At 43.3% G+C, this 20,254-nt stretch overlaps 1 protein-coding gene across 2 annotated transcripts; it reads left to right on the forward strand.

Annotated features, from left to right (window-relative positions):
• The first annotated feature begins 11,057 nt into the window (after window positions 1–11,057).
• On the forward strand, window positions 11,058–19,464 carry LOC110565034 (C-type lectin domain family 6 member A-like). Of its 2 annotated transcripts, XM_060384172.1 has the most exons (7): window positions 11,058–11,300; window positions 13,462–13,563; window positions 15,169–15,317; window positions 16,113–16,225; window positions 18,548–18,701; window positions 19,079–19,194; window positions 19,346–19,464. In XM_060384172.1, the coding sequence occupies exons 3-7, from the start codon at window positions 15,276–15,278 to the stop codon at window positions 19,374–19,376; spliced, it is 456 nt and encodes a 151-aa protein (XP_060240155.1). In that variant the 5' UTR covers window positions 11,058–11,300; window positions 13,462–13,563; window positions 15,169–15,275; the 3' UTR covers window positions 19,377–19,464. The 2 variants fall into 2 exon arrangements, with proteins under 2 accessions (XP_060240155.1, XP_060240154.1); XM_060384171.1 differs by having other exon boundaries at window positions 18,548–19,460.
• Window positions 19,465–20,254: the final 790 nt, after the last annotated feature.

The raw sequence follows: 20,254 nt of genomic DNA on the forward strand, positions 1-20,254 counted from the left end.
CACACAGATAGGTATTAAATCATTATATTTCATTCATTTACTGACATATAGGTTGTTTTCAAGTTTTTACTTTTGTTGGTGATACTGCCAAAAACATAAATGTGCATGTCTTTAGGTGTTGGTATTTTATGTATTAGTGTATATACCCCAAAGTGAGATTGCTACATCCTGTGTAATTCTATAGCCAGTGCTTTAAGACGCTTCTATAATGTTTTATGAAATGATTGTACCAGATTTCTTTCTTGGCAACAATGCAACAGAATTTTACCCTTAAATGTTTTAGCATGCTTAGACATGGATTTCTTTCTATTTCTGTGGAACTGTAAAGGACTTTTCTATGATTACAATTTATCTTGGGACTTTATCAAACTTGTTTATTATGTCTAATGAGTGAGCTGTGTGTGTAACGTGTAGAGTTTTTAGGGGTTTCTCTATAGACGATGATGTTATCATTAAAGAGAGACAAGCACACTTCCATTCTCTATGTGTCAGTGTTGACAGTGGGTAATCACTGCTCAAAGACTGCTTCCTACAGCGTCTGCTTCTACTGAGAGGACCTGACCCTACCTCCTTGTTCGCTTGTATATACTAAAGACTCTGTGCTTCTGGGGTGCTGTGGCTTCTCCATCAGAGAGGCCACCCACCTGATCCCAGCTTTATTGTATCTGTGTCTTTGTTCTTCCTTCAGTGTCTGCCTGTCTTCATTCTTTCATCTCCTCTGCTCATGGTTCTGGAATCCAAACCATGCGTGATGTAGCACATTCCAAATGGGAAACCTTCTGAATTCTCTTCCTCGTCCACTTTTCCCAGTCAGGTCTTCTAGGTCCATGGTGAATAGGAGTGGAGGGAGAGGGCATCTTTGTTCCTGTTGTTAAAGGCCTGATTTCAACTTTTCAGTGTTGATGTGGTGCTAGCTGTGCATGTTGTCATTAATATATAATTCTTTTTTGTTTGTGATTTGTGCAGGGCGCCCTTCTCATTGGTAACACCCCACTGGGGGTTCACCCTTCTTTAGCTCTCATGTGACCCAAGGAGTGATGGCTGCATCACCTGGTGCTGGCAAGGAGGCCCTTCCCCCTAGCCTGCAACTTGATTAGCTTTGGGCCCTCACTTCAACTGCCTCTGTCTGAGGCCACACTTTGGAGCAGCAGGTTAGATGCAGCAGCTCAGTGTAGGGCGCTGGCAGCCTCCAGCTGTTCCCCCATCCCTGGCCCCCACTGCACATGCTCTCAAATCCCAGCATGCAACGCACACCCCTGGAGGCACAGGATCTTGGGTCTCCAAAGACAAGGCCTGACAAAGCTTTTCCTTGAGTAGTACTTTCATCACTGTGGCGCTGGCAGTGATCAAAGCTGCTGCCACCCATGGCACTGATCAAAGTGACTCACAGCCCAGAGGAGGCTAGTCCCTCTGAGGACAGATTGACTACTGCACTGAAGAGCTTAGATCTGTCATGGCGGCCTGGCTGCCTCATCTCCAGCCCACAGCAGTGGTCATTGGATGGAGATACTGCCCCCAGCCGGCAGCCCACTCCAAGCTGAAGGCCCACCAGTGCAGTCCCAATGCCTCCCAGAGGTGGTGATGCACTGCACAACCCTCCCCTCTCCACCGTGGTTATGTCGAACCCCGTGCCCCACCCTCACCCCAGCCACCCCCAGATATGCCTAGCCCTTGAGGACCTGGCCACTAAAATTTCAAGTTTCTTGCTGCCAGTCCCCCTCCTGCTTCTGGCACTCAGGCCCTCCTTCCTGCCCTCTGGTTGTGGAGATGGGAGACAAAATGGCTGCTCTTGTCAGTGGCTCAGTGGGAACTGTCCATGGTGACTATTCCTGCCTCAACTGATTGCTATGGGAACCAGACACCTTTCCTGCTTCAGAAAGCCTACTGCCGCCCAGATGGAAGCTGTCCAGGATGAGGACAACATTTCCTGCTTCAGCTTACTTCCTTCACAGTGGACTCTTTGTATGTTTTGGACTCGTTGTAGAGTTTATTATCTCTCAAGGCAGAACAGTGGCTAGACCCCTGCCTGGGAAAGCTCCAGCAGCCCAGCCTCTCTACCCCCCGACCCCAGACATCTGTAACTGTCATCTCCAACCCCTTGGTAAAACTCACCCCAGGTTATGCAATTTGAAGTGAAAAAGTCTGAAAAAATCCCCACCAACCTCTGAGCAGGAAAACTGACCCATCCCTGAGCTCCCCACTGAAATACACCAATCTCTGAGCAAGAAAACCTACCAATCCCTGAACAGGAAGCCCACCAATCCCTGAGTTCTCCAAGATCAGGACTTAAAATCTCACCAATCCACACTCTGGAAGTCCCTGCCCTAGAAAATAGTGTTCCCCTAAGAATTCCTATATGAAGGCTGTGTCTGCCCTGGGAGTAGAGGCAGACATTCCTGGATTCATCCCTCCTCTCCTGGGTTTGTCTCTCTAATAAATCTCTTTAAGAGATTTACTGCTTCCTGTGACTCACTACTCATCAGAAGAAAAAGAGAGAAGAATGAACAAAGAAGGAGCAGAGCTCAGGCTCCAGGCTCCTAGGCTCCTCAGCTCAACAGGAATTAGGGCAACCCTCTCCTGGAAGCTGCAACATCTCTGCTGAGGAGACCTCCTCTCATGTCTCCTGGTTCCTGGCTCATTCGCCTCAGGATACGTGTGGACACAGTTCCACCTCAGAGCTGGGATACCATCCCAGTCCTCAGAGCTGTGAGTTTTCATAACACCTTCCCACCTGATCAGGAAGGCTGGCCAGCAGCAGCAAAACACAAAAACAACAACATTTGGTGCCATGACTTGGATTTTGGCCTTGGAGTTGTAAGTTTCCTAGACACTCTTCCATTGGAGAAACCGAATGCAGACCAACGAATCAACAGGAGATTCTTTGAATTGTAATTATAGTCAATTGAGGACACATACTCATGATAGATTTTATAATTGCCTTATGTCATATTGGGATGGTCAGGTCATTTCACTTGCAGTATCTCATAACTCCCAGACTGCATTCTATGCCACCTACTTTAACCATTCCTTTCTGGCCTACCTTCCATCCATAATCCCAGTATACTCGCTTGTTTTCTTCCTCTGGGCTGCCGCTTACCACAACATTCTCCCGCTCTTCCTTTCTGCCAATGTCGTTCCTTTTCAAAGGTAACCTATCTTCTCTTCCTCTTTCACTCTTCTCTTCCTGTCTCTCTTCCTCCCAATATTCTCTGTCCACAAAGCCCTTGAACCTTAGCCAGGCCTACCCCATTCACCCTGCCCAGCTATGTTGGCTTTTTATTGGTCAAGCAGAAACAAGCTTTTAGGAAAGGTTACAAACCGCATTTTGAGTTAGGTGAGTGTCTGCTCTTTTGGGCAGCAGCCAGATCTTGGGGGGCAATAATTAGCATCAGAATATATAGCTTCTAACCAACCTCCAACAAGAAACTGAGGGAACATTACCAAACAAATTCTATGACGGCACAGTGACTCTGCAATCTAAAATACACAAAGAGTCAAGAAAGAAGGAAAATTTCAGACCAATTTCCCTCATGAACATTGATGTTCTGAATGAAATACTCACAAACTAAAGCTCAGAGCACATCATATGCATCATACATCACTCGGGACACAGGGATCGTTTAACATAAGAAAATCCATCAATGCAATCCACCATATAAATAACCTGAAAGAAAAAGAGACCACATCATCATCTTATTTGATGCAGAAGAAGCCTTTGACAAAATCCAACACCCCTTCATGATAAAAGTCTTGGAGAGATCAGGGATACAATGCCCATACCTAAACATAATAAAAGCAATATACAGCAAGCCAATAGCCAACATTAAATTAAACGGAAAATCAAAGCATTCTCCCTAAATTCAGGGACAGGACTAGTGGCCCACTCTATCCATATCTCTCCAATGTAGTAGTTGAAGTTCTAGCTAGAGCAATAAGACAACTAAAGGACATCAAGGAGATACATATTGAAAAAGTAAACACCACAGTATCCATATTCACAGATGATATGATCATATACATACACGACTTCCAAAATTCTACCAGAGAACTCCTACAGCTGATAAACAACTTCAGCAAAGTGACTGGATACAAAATTATGTAAAAAAATAAATAGCTCTCCTATATACAAATGACAAATAGGCTGAGAAAAGTAATTACGGACACAATACCCTTCACAATAGCCACAAATAATATAAAGTATCTTGGTGTAATTCTAACTACGATAGTGAAAGGCTATATGACAATAATTCAAGTTTCTGAAAACAGAAATCGAAGAAGTTATCAGGAGATGGAAATCTCCCATGCTCATGGATTGGTAAGATTAACATAGTAAAAATGGCCATCTTTCAAAAAGCAGTCTATGGATTCAAGGCAATTCCCATCAAAGTACCAACACAAATCTTTACAGGCCTGGAAAGAAAAATCCTCAACTTCTAATGGCAAACCAAAAGAAACCCAGAATAGCTAAAACAATCTTATACAATAAAACCTCTGGAGATATCTCCGTCCTTAATTTCAAGCTGCAATGCAGATCAACTGTAATAATAAAAACTGCATACTATTGGTATAAAAACAGAGGGGTTGATCAATAGAATTTGAATCAAAATCTAGAAATAAACCCACATTCCTATGGACACTTGATGTTGGACAAAGAATCCAAAATCATACGCTGGAAAAAATAAAGCCTCTTCAACAAATGGTGCTGGTTTAATTGGATGTCTACACATAGGAAAATCCAAACATATCCATATTTGTCAGCCTGCACAAAAGTCAAGTCCAAGTGGTCAAAGACCTCAACATAAAACTGGATATACTAAATATGATGAAGAGAAAGTGGGGAAGAGTCATAAACTCATTGATACAGGTGTCAACTTCCTGAACAAAATACCAACAGCTCAGCTCTAAGATCAAGAATCAATAAATGAGATCCTCAGGAAATTGGAAAGCTAGTGTAAAGCAAAGGACATTACCAACAGAACAAAATGGCAGCCCACAGATTCGTGAAAAATCTTCAACAACCTGATATCCGACAAAGGGCTAATATCCCAAATATATAAATAACTCCAGAAATTAAACACCAACAAACAAAGCAATCCAATTAAAAAAATAGGGTAGAAAGTTAAACAGAGAATTCTCAACAGAAAAATCTTGAATGGCCAAGAAGCTTTTAAAAAATGCTCAGCCTTGTTAGTCATCAGGGAAATGCAAATCAAAATGACTCTCAAGTTTCATCTTACACCAGTCAGAATGGCTAAGATTAGAAACTCAAGTGACAGCACATCCTGGCAAGGATGTGGAGAAAGGGAACCCTTCTCCATTGCTGGTGAGAGTGAAGACTAGTACAACCACTTTGGAAATCAATCTGGCAGTTTCAGAAAACATTTGGAATAGCTTTACCTCAAGACCCAGCCATACCAGTCCTGGGCATACACCCAAAAGAGGCTCCACCATACAAAAAGGACATTTGGTCAACTACGCTCATAGCAACTTTATTCATAATAGCCAGAAACTGGAAATAACCCACATGTCCCTCAACTAAAGAATGGATAAAGAAACTGTGATACATTTATACAATGGGATACTACTCAGTTCCTAAAAACAAAGAAATCTTGAAATTTGCAGGCAAATGGATGGAACTAGAAAAGATCATCCTGAGTGAGGTGAGCCAGACCCAAAAAGAAACAGATGGTATGTACTCACTCATAAGTGGCTATTACCCATACATTACAGTATAACCATACTACCATTCACAGACCCAAAGAAGCTCAGTAACAAGGAGGGCTCAAGGGAGGATGCTCAGATCTTACTCAGAGGGAGAAATATAATAGTCAGTGGAAGTGGTTGAAGAGCAGGAACAGGATAAGGGAGGGAACACTGAGGAAGATGAGGGTGGGGTCACATAGGAGGAGAGTGGGGGTGGGAGGATAGAGGTCTTGAAGAGAGAAGAGAAACCCTGGGTGGGGACATCTCTTGGACAAGCTGGAGACCTGCAATAGATTGAGCCCTGGGGAGATCTGGGGCTGACTCCAGCTGAGACCCTTGGTGGCTAGAGTCATGAAGACTGGAGAGGCCAGCCTCTAACCATGCAAAACTCCTGGTGGAGGGAGAAGAATACCAACCTACTCACAAAATCCTCCACTCAGAATTTACCTTGCCTCCAAGATGTGCAGGGATAAAGATAGAGCAGAGATCTAAGGGATGTGCAACCAATGCCTGGCCCAACCTGAGACCACCCCATGGGATCTCTCCAATCCCTGACAGTGTTGATGATGCTCTACTGTGTGTACAGATGGGAACCTGGCATGGCTGTCCTCTGAGAGGCTCTGTCTAGTAACAGATAGAAACAGAAACAGACTCCCAGCTAAACAATGGGCAGAGTATAGGGAGCCTTGTAGAAGATTGGGGGAAGGATAAAAGGACCCAGAGGAGAAAGGAGCTCCAAAGAAAACCAACAGTCCCAAATAACCTGGGCCCAGAGAGGCTTATGGAGACTGAAGCACCAAGCAAAGAACATGCATGGATTCGACCTAGGCTCTCTCCGTATATACCCAATGGCCAGCTTAGCCTCCATGTGGGTTCCCTAGAAAGGGGAGCAGGGGCTATATCTGACAATGTCTCTGTTGTATGCTTGTACATCACTTCCCCCCTTGCCATGACACTGTGAAAGAGGAAGTGCACAGTCCTGATATGACTGGATGTGCTGGGGTGGGATTTGTGGTTCCCCTTTTCTGAGGACCAGAGGAAGAGAGACAGGGAGATAAGGGATGGATGGATGGAAGGGATCAGGAGGAGAGAAGGGAGGGTGCCAAGATTGAGATGTAAGAAAAATGACAAGAAAAAGAAAAGAAAAATAACTAACAAATTATTTAAAAAAAACCCACACAAAAACATGGGAATAAGGAGAGACTTTTTTTTTTAGCATATAAATAACCACCATAGGTTGATTATCTTCTGGTACCAAGGCATAGGAATAAAGAAATAGCCTCTGGGATACATGGTGGGAGAATTTTTGAGCAACAAGCTAAGAGAACATGGAGTGTGGTGGGACCTGTTATCAAAGGAAACGTCAGATATGGGTGAAAAAGCCTCTCTTCCAGAATGTGTAATCAAACTAAAGGTTAAGCTCAATGAGCCTTTTTCCCTTCTACTTCACAAAAGGCTTCAGCCTGTTCAGAATCTACCTTAAAGAATGTTTATGCTGCTAACAAAAAGGTGTATGCTACTGTCTTTTCTACAATGTATATTTCACTGCAAATTGCAGTTGTGATGCTAACATGTCTAAAGTTTTATCTCAATTGTAAAACTTAAAAGGAATTCCTGTAAGCTGATGGAAATCCAGCTGAATCCATTTCTCAGGTCAATTGGGCTCCAGATAAGTACTGCACCTATTTCTTGTCTCAGAGGGTGGGATTCTTTCCCTTTCCCTGGTTTTGGAACTTCCTTCTCCTGGCTACTCATTGCTACATGCCTATATCCAACACTGGTTGATGGGTGGTGAGTCTTCTCTTCTGGTTGGCATTGATTCCAACCTGGCCACAGATCGCTACATTCCTACACCCAACACCAACCGGTTGGTGAGTCTTCACGTCAGCACTTCCTACTGCTCTTGCCAACCTACATCCAAACCCTTCATCTAGGACCTTCTTCTCCCTTGGGTAAGATTTTCCCTCCTGATTGGAGCTCCACAAGGAGAGCAACAGAAAAAAACATCTGGGCTCAGGGGTCTTTTCTGAGACTGATACTCCAACCAAGGACATGGATGGAGATAATCTAGAAGCCCTGCACCTGCACAGATGTAGCCCATGGCAGCTCAGTCTCCAAATGGTCTTCCTAGTAAGGGGAACAGGGTTTGTCTCTGATATGAACTCAGTGGATAGATCTTTGATCACCTCCCCTTGAGTGGGGAGCAGCCTTACCAGGCCACAGAGGAAGACAATGCAGCCAGTCCTGAAGAGACCTGATAGGCTAGGGTCAGATAAAAGGGGAGGATGACCTCCCCTATTAGTGGACTGGGGAAGGGAAATGGGAGGAGAAGAGAGAGGGAGGGTGGCATTGGGAGGTGATGAGGGATGGGGCTACACCTGGAATACAAAGTGAATAAATTATAATAAATAAAAAATTGAAAACACTAATAATAATAAAATATTTTCTCTTTACCGGCATGGTTTCTCTCCCTCCCCCTAACGCTCATGTTAAAAATCCTAGCTAGGTAAATCGTGCCTGCTATGGTCAACTGTGCCCTTGGTCTCTGGTCAGTGCTCATGAGCTTTTGGAAGAGATTGTATCATACAACTCCCATAAGCAAAACCTTGTTCTTCAGATGCCTTGACAGGTCACTGACTCCTACCTGCACAATGGGAATGGTCTATTTGTCTCTTTCTCCTGATTGTCCTCTAGGATGTCTTCTGCAGAATTTCAGATTTCTATACCTAGCCCCTGCTTTAAGGGCCTCTAAGCTCATATACTTCTGTAACCAATGTAGGCCTCAGTTTCCTTCGATGACAAATCCAAAGCAAAACCTTTTTAATTACTACCAGTGATTAGGTAAATGGAGGTTTTTTCAGGAAAATGGAGGTTCCCATGTTCAAGTCTCTCTGATCCAAACCTTTCACCTCTGTTTGCTCTCCTAAAAGTTTTAAATGTACACCTAAAGGAATTTTCTCCATAACTTACTTAATTTTGTCTTTTGCCTATATATATGTTCCACTATCTTGCCAGACCCAGGTGCTTCCTATATCCACCAAAGCACCAAAGCAGCTACCATAGGTGTCCCAGTCTGACCTTACAGACCTCAGTCAAGCTGGACCTGCATTTTCCCTCCCAGCCATGGATGTTCTCATATACCCTGGACAGCATTAAAGCAGCCTTGGCCAGCATTTCAGCCTTTTGACCTCCCTACAGCACTTCCAGTGTCAGCAGGAAGTAGCCAGAAGGGAATCTGCACCCGTTTTTCACTTATTATTAACAAAAGCCTGGACTGGTGTGCTTCAGGCCCAGGACAAGTAGCTCCAGGTTCTCCCAGCATTCCTCAGTCCCTACCTGCTGCAGTGCATGGCTGGCAACTCTCTGCTGGCGACCCTCCACCTTGAACTTTCCAGGGAAGGGACTTCTTCTCCTCCTCAACATGTAACCCTGACATTTTGTTGCTATTACTTTTTTTTCTCCTCTCTTTCTCTTACCCTCTTGTATGGCAACTAAGAGCTGTTTCCAAGAAACCTACATTTATATATTTTAACTGGCCTTACATGAGAATCAGCCCAAGCTCCTAATTTTTTAATTATAGAAAAAAAGGAGGAATGTCAGTATTTAGGAAGCCTGCTTCTGGGTTGCCTAGCAACCTATGATGTCACCATGTATCACCTGCTAGGTAGCCACACCTGGCAGGTGTGGTTAAGTTGCTCCTTCAAAGGACCAACATGCCACTTTGTAGCTCTCCTGCCCTCTTACTCTCTCATTCTCCTGCTCTCTCCCCTTTCTCTGTTGGGGTGCCCGCTCCCTTACCCCTCACTCTGGTCATCTCCACCCAATAAACCTTTATCATAGAAAATCTGTGTGCATTATTATATCACTGGTCCTAACAAGTACTGTCAAAGTATAGTCACAATAGTCATAATTAAATACCAGTTTCCTCACATTCAAAAGAGCCAAAACACAACAAAAGTCACATCGCAATCCCCTTTCCATTTCATTATGGCAATTCTGAATATGGAACAAGTGCCTTGGTTTTTAAGTGTACATATATGTGTATATATATATTTGTGCATATTCATGTGTGTTCACATGCATGTGCATGTATGTGTAAATGGTTGAGTACTGCTAGGACTCCAACCTGGGACAGACAGCTAACTGAGGTGCCCATCAACATGTCAACGCAGATGCTGTTCACCAGCCTCTCTCAGAACTGCTAGTACTTGTTCCAGAGACATCCTGGCTGGCATACCCTGGCCCCTACCCTAAACTCTCTTGCCCATGGATTGAGCTGGGCCCCTCTCCCCAGCTTCTCTTCCCTATATAACTCAGCTATTTTGGCTAGATGGTCCCTTTGGTCTCCCGGTTTCTTGGCTCACCCCTGGACCTCTCTGTCCCTGGTTCCTGTGTCCTCTCCCTAACCCTCAGCCATGGCCTTGTTTTCTCTGGATCATTCCAGGCTTCTCTGGCTGTTCTCTGCCTTATTTCTACAAGAAATATTTCAACATCTTAGGAAGAATCACGTCTTCCTTTTATTTCCTTTTTTTCCCCATTCAAGGATAACCCCGGGATAAAATCTCAGTAACACCATCTACTTCCTTTGAGGAAGGGATTTTCCACTCATGGGTCTGGAAAACTTCCTTAACATGGACTGGATAGACAAGAAGCTCCCAGGGATCCGCCTGGCTCTTCTATCTCAGCGCTGGGACTGCAAGCATGGATCATCACACATGACATTTGCAGGTAGGTTTTGAGCATCAGTCTCAGGTCCTCATGCTTGCAAGGCCATCAAGAACTCTTCCATCTCCCTGAACTTCTTATTATTTACCACATTAATTCATAGCATCTAAGTTCTGGCCATTTAAGCAGCCTCCTAGAAGCAGTTAAATACATGAATGAAGCATTATACAAACTAAATAACTCAGAAAATTTTGTAAGGAATACTTAATTTAAGTTAGGTTTACAGAAAAATTCCTGTGAGGTGGAAGAAATTTCCATATTAGGAACTGAGCAAATGATGGGAATATTCTTATCAGAGTTTTCAGAAACTTGAGGCGTGTTTCTCAATTTCCTCTTTCTTTTTTTTTTATTTTTATTTTTTTTATCAGTTACATTTTATTAACTCTGTATCCCAGCCGTGTCCCGATCCCTCATTCCCTCCCAGTCCCTCCCTCCTTCCCTCATCTCCACCGTGCCCCTTTCCAAGTCCACTGATAGGGGGGACCTCCTCCCCATTCATCTGATCCTGTTTTATCAGGTATCTTCAGGACTGGCTGCAAAGCCCAATTTCCTCTTTCATTGGAGGACGTTTAACTGCCTTTAGTCACATGACTATTGTGAATTATTCTATGTGTGCAGTGTTGGCCATCTGTGGGTGCATTTAGCTCAGAGAATGTAGAAGCCAATTGGAGCTCTGGCCTCTTTGAAGGAAGCCAGGTCACTCATTCATATCAGAGAGAGAGAGACAGACAGAGACAGAGACAGAGAGACAAAGAGAAAGAGAGAGAGAGGAAGAGAGAGAGAGAGGAAGAAGGAGGAGGAAGAGGAGAAGAAGAAGCCCGTGACCTTCTAAACACGGATTTAAGTAATGGTGCATGGAAGACAGCCTCAAGGTGAGAGGAACAGCCCTGTCTCAGTCCAGAAAAGACAGCTGAGGTGTGTGAAGTGATGAGTCGTTGACTCGGGTAAAGACGCAGACAAGTGGGCAGGCTGAGGGGATAGAACAGAGCAAGACAGCAGACCTACACAAATTGGAAGTAAGTGTAATGTCTCAGATTCAGAAATCCTTGAAAAAAATGATTAACCAAATATAGAAAAGAGATGTAGAAGGGTAGAAAATCAGTGTAATAATGTGATACTTACGAAGCATGTAGAAGGATATGGAAATTGAAGGTGACTGAGGGTGAATTTTTTTTTCTAGATGTTTTTTGTGAGTGTTGTGTGTGTGTTTTATATGTATGAGTGTGTGTGGTGTGACTGTGTATATGAGTATGTTATGTGTGTGTGGTGTGTCTGTGTGTATTAGTATGTTGTCTGTGTGTGTGTTGTAAAGAGTCTTCACAGCGGGTGGTCCTTTATTCTAGGGTTCTAGCTTTTTCCGTCTTTAAATTTATAATTAGTCAGAGTGTTTTGTTTGGTTAGTCATTGCTCTATTTTTCAGTCTTGTGGTGAGTAAACCTGCTTGCTCTCTCACAGGGAAGGGAGTCTGCTGGACCCTGAGACTCTGGGCAGTTGCTATAGTTTCCATCCTCCTCCTCAGCGCCTGTTTCATCACAAGCTGTGTGGGTCAGTTCTTCACTGACTGGTGTCTCTTTCTTGTCTGTTCTGCAGAGACTCCCAGGAGATGCTTTGTTTGGTGTGGTTTGGTTTTGGCTTTCAGAGACAGCCTTCCTCTGTTTAGTCCTGGCTCTTCTGGAACTCTCTCTGTGGACCATGCTGGCCATGACTCACAGAGGTCAGCCTGCTTCTGCCTCTCAAGTGCCTGGATTAAGGGCAAATGCAACCACTCCTGGCTGGGGATGTTTTGTTTTGAATTCCATTAACCAGTCATAATTTACATGCAATTCCATGTTTTTTGTGACTCCTCTTTTCCTTTTTTTCTTTCTATTTTTTGACCACTGAGATTTCTGTGGTTCCTTCACCTAGCTTTTTTACCCACATGTTATTTATAACCGTTGTCTTTGACAGTTCCTTCCTGTATTTGGTTCACCAGCGATCACATTCTTTGGTCACAGCATCTGTCTATCGGGAGTGCAACTCCAGTTCATTTCATAATGTCGGCAGCTTACAGGCTTTGATTCATATGGGATTGTTTTTTCAATACAAGGGGAAAAGTAACCAAATTAAACAGTGAGGATTGAGGAAATAAAATACATCTGCCCTGTTTCATCTGCCCACAAAGCCATATCTGAAGCCTATTGTGTGAGAAGCTTTGAAGATGTTCTTTGCAGTCTACAGTCTGCTTCTCTGTTTGCTGTGAAGAAGATCACAGTTCTCACTGCAGAGTCCAGGAGGGAGTGGGAGTGACTTACACCAAGTGCCTCATGTCTGCAGTCTGTTTGCAATGAGGCATCATTCTCACTGAAGCAGGATCTGCTCTAATTGGCACAGCCAGGCCTAAGAGGGTGGGGTAGTGTAGTTAAGGATATGGAAGAAACAGAAGTTCAAGTCCTTAAAGAGGAATTGGAAAGGTTGAAACATTAGTTTAAAATAGTGCAGAAAGTCTATGTTTGTTAACATTGTTTAATAAGCACACTCATGAACAAAATGCTAACTTAAAAATCATTTTCATTTATTCTTTGAAACTTGCATACTTACATACAATGTACCTTGATCATATCTACAAAACAACATAAAAGTCTCCAGATGTTTAAAGGACTCCTACCTGCAATCGGGAATGGTTAGGATATGGTAACATAGCCATTATTCTTGCTTAGAAGTTGTTCAAATAAAAGGAAGCTGGACACTGGTGAGTTAACAGGTCACCATGAAGAACTTGAGCTTTGCTGATGCGGGGGTTTGTGATTAATTGATGTAGAGGATGGGGTGTTTATCTCAGAAAAATAAAGCTGATGTCATAGTTGGGGGGCAACAAATGAGGAGATATAGAAATGAGTGATATACGTGAATACAGGGGAGCAATACTTTAGTGTGGGCTTCAGTGGGTTTGCCTGGAGAAGTGGGGGAGGTGGAGAGGAAGTGCACTGTCCTGGCCCACGTAGAGGACATGAAGCTCCAGGGTGTATGGATGCTCATTCCCTTCTTTCTTCACAGTGACTTACCAGCTGACCATGGACAACCCCAATGGAAGACTGTCTGAACTTCATAGAAATCATTTCAGTCTCAGCTGCTGGAGTGAAGGGATTATGGTGTCAGGTGTGTAGTGTGTGTACTTGTGTGTATGTGTGTTGTGTGTGTGGTGTATGTGTGTCATGGTGTGTGTGTATGTATAGTGTGTGGTGTGTGTGTGTATGTGTATGGTGTTTGTGTGTGTGGTGTTATGTGTGTGTGGTGTGTGTGTGTTTTCTGCTTCTCTTTTTCTTGATTTCCTTAAGGGATTTATTTATTTCTTCTTTATATACAATATATAAAGTGAGATGAGAAACAGCAACTGTGCAGAGATGTTCAGAAAGAAGTAGAAGCTAGAGAATTATAAGAATAACAGAACCCTTTTCACAAACAAGACTTGTGTAGACAAATGGAGGCATACACATTCTGGTCTGATGTAAATGTACATGTGGACTCCACCTCCCAGGACAGGCCACCTCAGAATCTATCAGAAATGTTGCCAACTTAGGTGAATATCCACTACACAAGTGTAGGCCATGCCCGCCAGAAAAACAGATAGGCAGCTTGCCCATGGAACACTCTCAGTGACACAATTCTCCACCATGCCTGCCCCCAACACCAGAGACTCTCCCCTGCTGACCTGCAGGCCACACCAGCCTGAAGAAGAGTAGACACACTCAGGACTCACTGCTGGACCAGTGGACACATCGTCTGCCGGAACCTCAGATAGACCACAGGCCCTGAACCTCCTCCACTCTCTTAGTGCACCCCAGACACTACCCTCAATACCACTCCTCTCTTCACCACTCTGTCCAGCCCTCAGCTCTAATGGACACGCCATGCTCCAAAAGAGGCCATGCCTGCTATCAGAGGTTCAGCTGTCAACTCAGGCGGAGACCCTCCGCTCAATCACAGGACACTGACCAGAAGACCAGAGAGGAAACAGAAACCAAAGGAAGAAAACACCCATCCAACACACACAAACCCCCAAACTGGCACCTTGACCTATAATCATCTTTTATCTTGGTATTGGGCAACCAGTTATGAGCTCATCTTGAACAAGATTCATTCTCCTTCTCTCAGCAGTTATTAATTGCCTACAGTTCTGAAAACAATAAAATTAAGACAGGGTTTCTCTGTGTAGCCTTTGATGTCCTGGACTCATTTAGTACACCAGGCTGGCATTGAACTCACAGAGATCTGCCTGTCTCTGCTTCCCAGAATGTTGTGATTTCAGAGGTGTGCCATGGTGCCTGGTTATTGTGAAGTATTTTTATCAGGGCTAATTTTAACATCTCTGTCAGAATATTGCTGCCATGATTAGTGACATGATTGTTTACATACTACATATACATTATGACATTTTCTGGCTATTGGTATCACATGTTCTATTCTTTGTATATCCAGACTGTTTTGTATTATGTTCTACGAGTCTGGATGTCCTTTACACTTTCTTTTTCTTTCTGTCTTTTTGTTTGTTTGGTTTTTTCGTGATAGCACCCCAGAAGGACAAACACGTCCTGATGTTAGTATCAATGGAGATAGACTTGAGTTGTTCGGTACATTAGGGGTGACAGGCTCTTGCTGTATCTGGAGACGTCGAGGGTCCCAGCTTCCACGTGGGCTCTGCACTCAGGCAACCTTTAGAATGACTTTATTACCTAGCACTTCCATTTCCTTCTTCCCCCAAAGACAAAGTCTGGAGCTGCTACCCAATGAACTGGACGCCATTTGGTTCCAACTGATACTTCATTTCTACTGTCTGCACATCTTGGAGAAAGAGTGAGAAGTGCTCCAGCATGGGCACTCATCTGCTGGTGATCCACAGCCCGGAAGAACAGGTGCATCCTGGGAGAGAGTGGGGCCTGGGCTCGGCCTAGTGTCTGCCTCTTTTTACTAAGAGGGAGTTGTGTTGATGTGGGTGTGGGTGCTGTGGCAGAAAATTTTCCACGAGATATACAGGAAAGGTTGCTCTCTGCCTTCTACACCTGCTTCCCCTTCAGTAGACCTAAACAACCGCCAAAGAAACATGGCACCGGGAACGCAACACACAAGGTGGAGGGTAGGATGGAATGTTTTTGCTTGAAAGAGCAGTTTGTGATTCCAGCACTCTAAGGCTTTCTGTAGTCTAATGCTTCCTCCCTAAAGCAGAGGAGGTTTTAGAGAAACAGGATAAGATTGAGAGAATCACAACCAACCACCAGAAATGAAATATCTGAAGTTATGAATGGAGAATGACGAATTGTGCAAAATTCTCTCATGCACAATTCTCAAGAGTGGTATTAGTAAAGAAAGGTGAGGAGTGAGTCTGAGATGAGAATTAATTATGGATGATCAGAGGTTGTTTCCAGTTTCATGAAAATATGAGTGATGAGTTTGCCTGTGTCCTGATCAGCCAGAGAAAATGGGTACTCCAGGGGATGAGGGGGTGTCTCTTCTATTTAAAATTTGAAAAATATTTAAGGGCCTAGGGATATAAACTAGGATTTGATTATTATGTATTTGCATAAGTGCATATTATGGAACCATAAAATTTTGTATCATTAAAATAATGTTTAAAAGATCTTATGAAAATTCTTTAACAGAAAAAGAAGCCTTCAATCCAGACTGAAAGCTGAATCTTTCTTTCCTTCTAGAATTTCATCACCAGGATCCTGGACCCTGGTGATAACTATTTTATAGGGCTGGGGGATCCAGGTCATCGACAGTGGCGATGGGTTGATGGGACACCATACAATGAGATTGCCACGTGAGTCTAGAGTCACATGGAGGAGTCCTGGGCCCTGTACATGAGGAGAATTGAGGGTGTTCCAGCTTCAGTTATAAAACTATAATAGCTCACTCCTGGTGTAACTTCTGGTGATAGAGTTACTTTAACTCCCCATTTACTCATCACAAGAGTCCTGTGTGACAGACATTGTTAATTCTTCTAGTAGAGATGAGGGAGTTGAGTTTGTAGAGTGTGGAATGATAAGTAGCCTGAGCATCCAACCAATGTCCATATACATAGATGTATTTTATCATGCTTTCCGCCTCTCACCTATACCTTTAAAATAGGATTTAATTTATTTTTATTTGTGTATACGTGTTTGTGTCTGTGAGTGTCTGCCATGTGTATGTGCGTGTCCTTTGAGCCCAGAAGCAGTGTTGACTCCTCTGGAGCTAGGGTTGCAGGTGATAGGACCTCGCCAATATGAGTGTTGGGACCAGCAACACTCATGAGTTCTGGAAGAACAGCAAGCACTCTTTTTTTTTTAATTTCTTTAAATTTTTTTTTTATTAATTACACTTCGTTCATTTTGTATCCCCCCCATAAGCCCCTCCCTCCTCTCCTCCCGATCCCAACCTCCCTCCCCTTTCTGCATGCATGCCACTCCCCAAGTCCACTGATAGGGGAGGTTCTCCTCTCCTTTCTGATCTTAGTCTATCAGTTCTCATAAAAAATGGCTTCATTGTCCGCTACTGTGGCCTGGTAAGGCTGCTCCCCTCTCAGGGGGAGGTGATCAAAGAGCAGGCCAATCAGATTATGTCAGAGGCAGTCCCTCTTCCCATTACTATGTAACCCACTTGGACACTGAACTGCCATGGGCTACATCTGTGCAGGGGTTCTAGGTTATCTCCATGAATAGTCCTTGGTTGGAGTATGAGTCTCTGGGAAGTTCCCGGTGTTCAAATTTTCTGGTTCTGTTGCTCTCCTTGTGGGGACCCTGTCCTCTCCAGCTCTTACTATTTCCCACTTCTTACATAAAATTCCATTCACTCTGCCCGACAGTTGGCCATCAGGCTCAGCATCTGCTTTGATAGTCTGCAGGGCAGAGACTTTCAGAGGCTCTCTGTGGTAGGTTCCTAGTTTGTTTCCTGTTTTCTTCTTCTGATGTCCATCCTCTTTGCCTTTCAGGATGGTGATTGAGCGTTTTAGTTAGGGTCCTCTCTTTTGCTTAGTTTCTTTAGATGCACAGGTTTTAGTGGGTTTGTCCTATGTTGTGTGTTTATATGAGTGAGTATATACCGTGTGTGTCTTTTTGCTTCTGGGACAACTCACTCAGGATGATCCTTTCCAGGTCCCACCATTTACCTGCAAATTTCATGATTTCCTTACTTTTCATCGGCAAGCATTCTTAATGTCTGAGCCACCTCTCCAGCCTTCATTTATATATTTATAATCAAAATTGATGTCCAGATCATAAATGATCATTTCTCACATATTAAAAGCCCTCAATTCTTATATTTCTTTTATTGTTTTATTTCTTATTTCTAAAAATTATTTAAAAACTCTAATATTTAATATGTCCTAATATTTTATCCTGATATCTGTTGTGAGAAATATATAGTGTCGTAATTATTTTCAATTTTCAGAGAAGACTAGGAATCCAGGATTTTAAATTATTTTGTTTAAATTGTTCTTGATGACAGAAATAAGTAGATTTTACAGAGATTTTATCTAGTTCTCCAGTCTCCAATCCAGTTCTTTTGTAATATGTAAGAAAATTACCTTAATACATGGGAATAAGGAGAGACCTTTTCAGCACATAAATAAGCACCATGGGTTGACAGTCTTCTGGTACCAAAATGAAGGGATGAAGAAATAGTAGCCTCTGGGTTGTGTGCTGGAAGAATGGTTAAGTATCTCACAGCTACTGCATTGAGTGCTGTGGGTCCTGTTACTGAGGGAAATGTCAGATATGGGTGATGGAGAATGTTTGAAATAAGCACATTGGAATCTGATTTCCACAAATTCCATCAGCCGCCATTGTTACTGCCATCTCATTGGCGGCTGTTGGAGCTACCACAGCGGCATTAGCCATGAGTCATACTATGCAGACTGCTCAGACCCTAAATAATCTTTTAGCCAATGTAGTTCATGCTTTAGATGTACAAAAAGGAATTAATGCTGAACTAAAAGGAGACTTGATGGTGTTCTATCAGAGGATTGACCTGTGCAGGAGCAAATTGATACCCTATGGCAAATCGCTCAACTTGGTTGTCAACGGAAGTATGTTGGACTTTGTGTCACTAGCATACAATATGAGAATTTTTCCTGTGCTGCAAATCTGTCTAAACAATTGTCTAGCTATATTTTAGGTAATTGGACTGGAGAATTCCATACTATGATGGAGCAGCTGAGAGTGGCCATTGTTACGGTAAATTCTACCAGAGTGGACCCAGGACTACTCACAGGATTATCATCATGGATTGCTGCAGCCATGAATCATCTGAAAGAATGGGTGGGCATGGGAGCGTTAGCAGGCCTTCGGGTGTTGGTCTCCTTGGTTTGTCTGTGGTGTATATGCAAGATTAGAGTCTCACAACAGCGTAATGCAGCCATGATCATTCAGGCCTTTACAGCCATTGAAGCAGGACAGTCTCCCCAAGCATGGTTGGCTACCATAAAAAGCTAAAATGTTATGCTCAGGATGCGAGGCTAAGCACTGCACTCAGGGTCAGCTGCTTTGGACCCAGAGAAGAGCATGTCTGATTGCATGCGGGTTGATGCCCCAGGTCCCGCCTCTGAGAAAAAGGTATCGGACAGGTCTGATGCTCTTTGGGTGGATGACACCTAAATGAACATTGGTACAAAGTCCCAATTTATTTCTAATATCAGAGATCAAACCTCTACTCTTGCCTGATGCGTCTAAAACAGAAAGGGGGAACTGTAGAGAGCTGCGTAATGCCGCACCTTAAAGATGGAGCTGGTTTCCGCCTTCCACCTTCCCAATGGTGAGTGCTCTCTGTCACAAACAACTCCATATTTGGTTAAGGCTGAGTATCTGGCTTGCTTCCCTGTATGTGGACCTATCTGCATTGCCCACAAGGCACGCTGGGGTTGGTTACCCAGAGGCTATTTAAGCTGTGGGCTGGCTTTCCCCAGGGTCAGAAGATTGTTCAAGGTTCCTGAATAAACTGCATTGAGAAGAAGAAGAACAACAAAAAGATCAGAAAGAAGGAGAGGAGGACCTCCCCTATCAGTGGACTTGGGGAGAGGCATGCATGCAGAAAGGGGGGGAGGGTGGGACCGGAAGGGGAGGAGGGAGGGGCTTATGGGGGGATACAAAAGGAATAAAGTGTAATTAATAAAAGTTAAATAAAAAATTTAAAAAAAATTTTCAATAAGGTTACCCCATTTCCAACCTCATCTATCTATCTATCTATCTATCTATCTATCTATCTATCTATCTATCCGTCTGTCTATCTATCTATCTGAGCTTCTGTAGAACTAACTTTCCATGCAACTCTATTGAAAGGTCTTTGTTATTAATAATCTCTCCCTTTATTGCCTTCTCTATCCTGTCCTCTTGGCCTTTACTCCAATATAACCTTTCCTGTTACATTATTTCCCTTTAATCTTCTATCTCTATCTCTTTTTCTGTAAGAGCCTGTTACCTGCTCTACAGATAGTGGGACTTGGTGGAATGGAGTCAATAAACGAGCCAACTTTATTCAGACCATCAGACAATTTACACTCTGAGGATTAAGAGGAATCCCATGAGTAAAGTGTACTACCATAAGGGCAAGCTGCACGTGGCACACAAGCCACATATGGCAAAAACATGTTTTCCCATTAAGGCATATAAATGAATAACAATAGCTAGTTGTAAGGTAATGCTCAGTTGTAATTTGAAGTACCCTCTCTCCTCTTCACTATCCCTGGGAGAGACGTTGACCTAATGATTTTGTGGACTGTGAACAGTTTACCTTTGTCCATTCAAATGCTGATTTTTCTATCCTACTATCTTGTTTCAATCCAGATATTGCATTGTGATGGTTATTCTAAATATTT

This window comes from Meriones unguiculatus, chromosome 5, assembly GCF_030254825.1.
Source record: "Meriones unguiculatus strain TT.TT164.6M chromosome 5, Bangor_MerUng_6.1, whole genome shotgun sequence".
NCBI lineage: Eukaryota > Metazoa > Chordata > Mammalia > Rodentia > Muridae > Meriones > Meriones unguiculatus.

Excerpts from the sequence above, each read along its gene's own strand:
- LOC110565034 (XM_060384171.1), top strand. The coding sequence starts at position 15,276 with ATGGGCACTCATCTGCTGGTGATCCACAGCCCGGAAGAACAG. Across the intron at positions 15,318-16,112 it reads TCCACAGCCCGGAAGAACAG|AATTTCATCACCAGGATCCT; the intron begins GTGCATCCTGGG and ends CTTTCCTTCTAG. Across the intron at positions 16,226-18,547 it reads CCATACAATGAGATTGCCAC|CTATATTTTAGGTAATTGGA; the intron begins GTGAGTCTAGAG and ends ACAATTGTCTAG.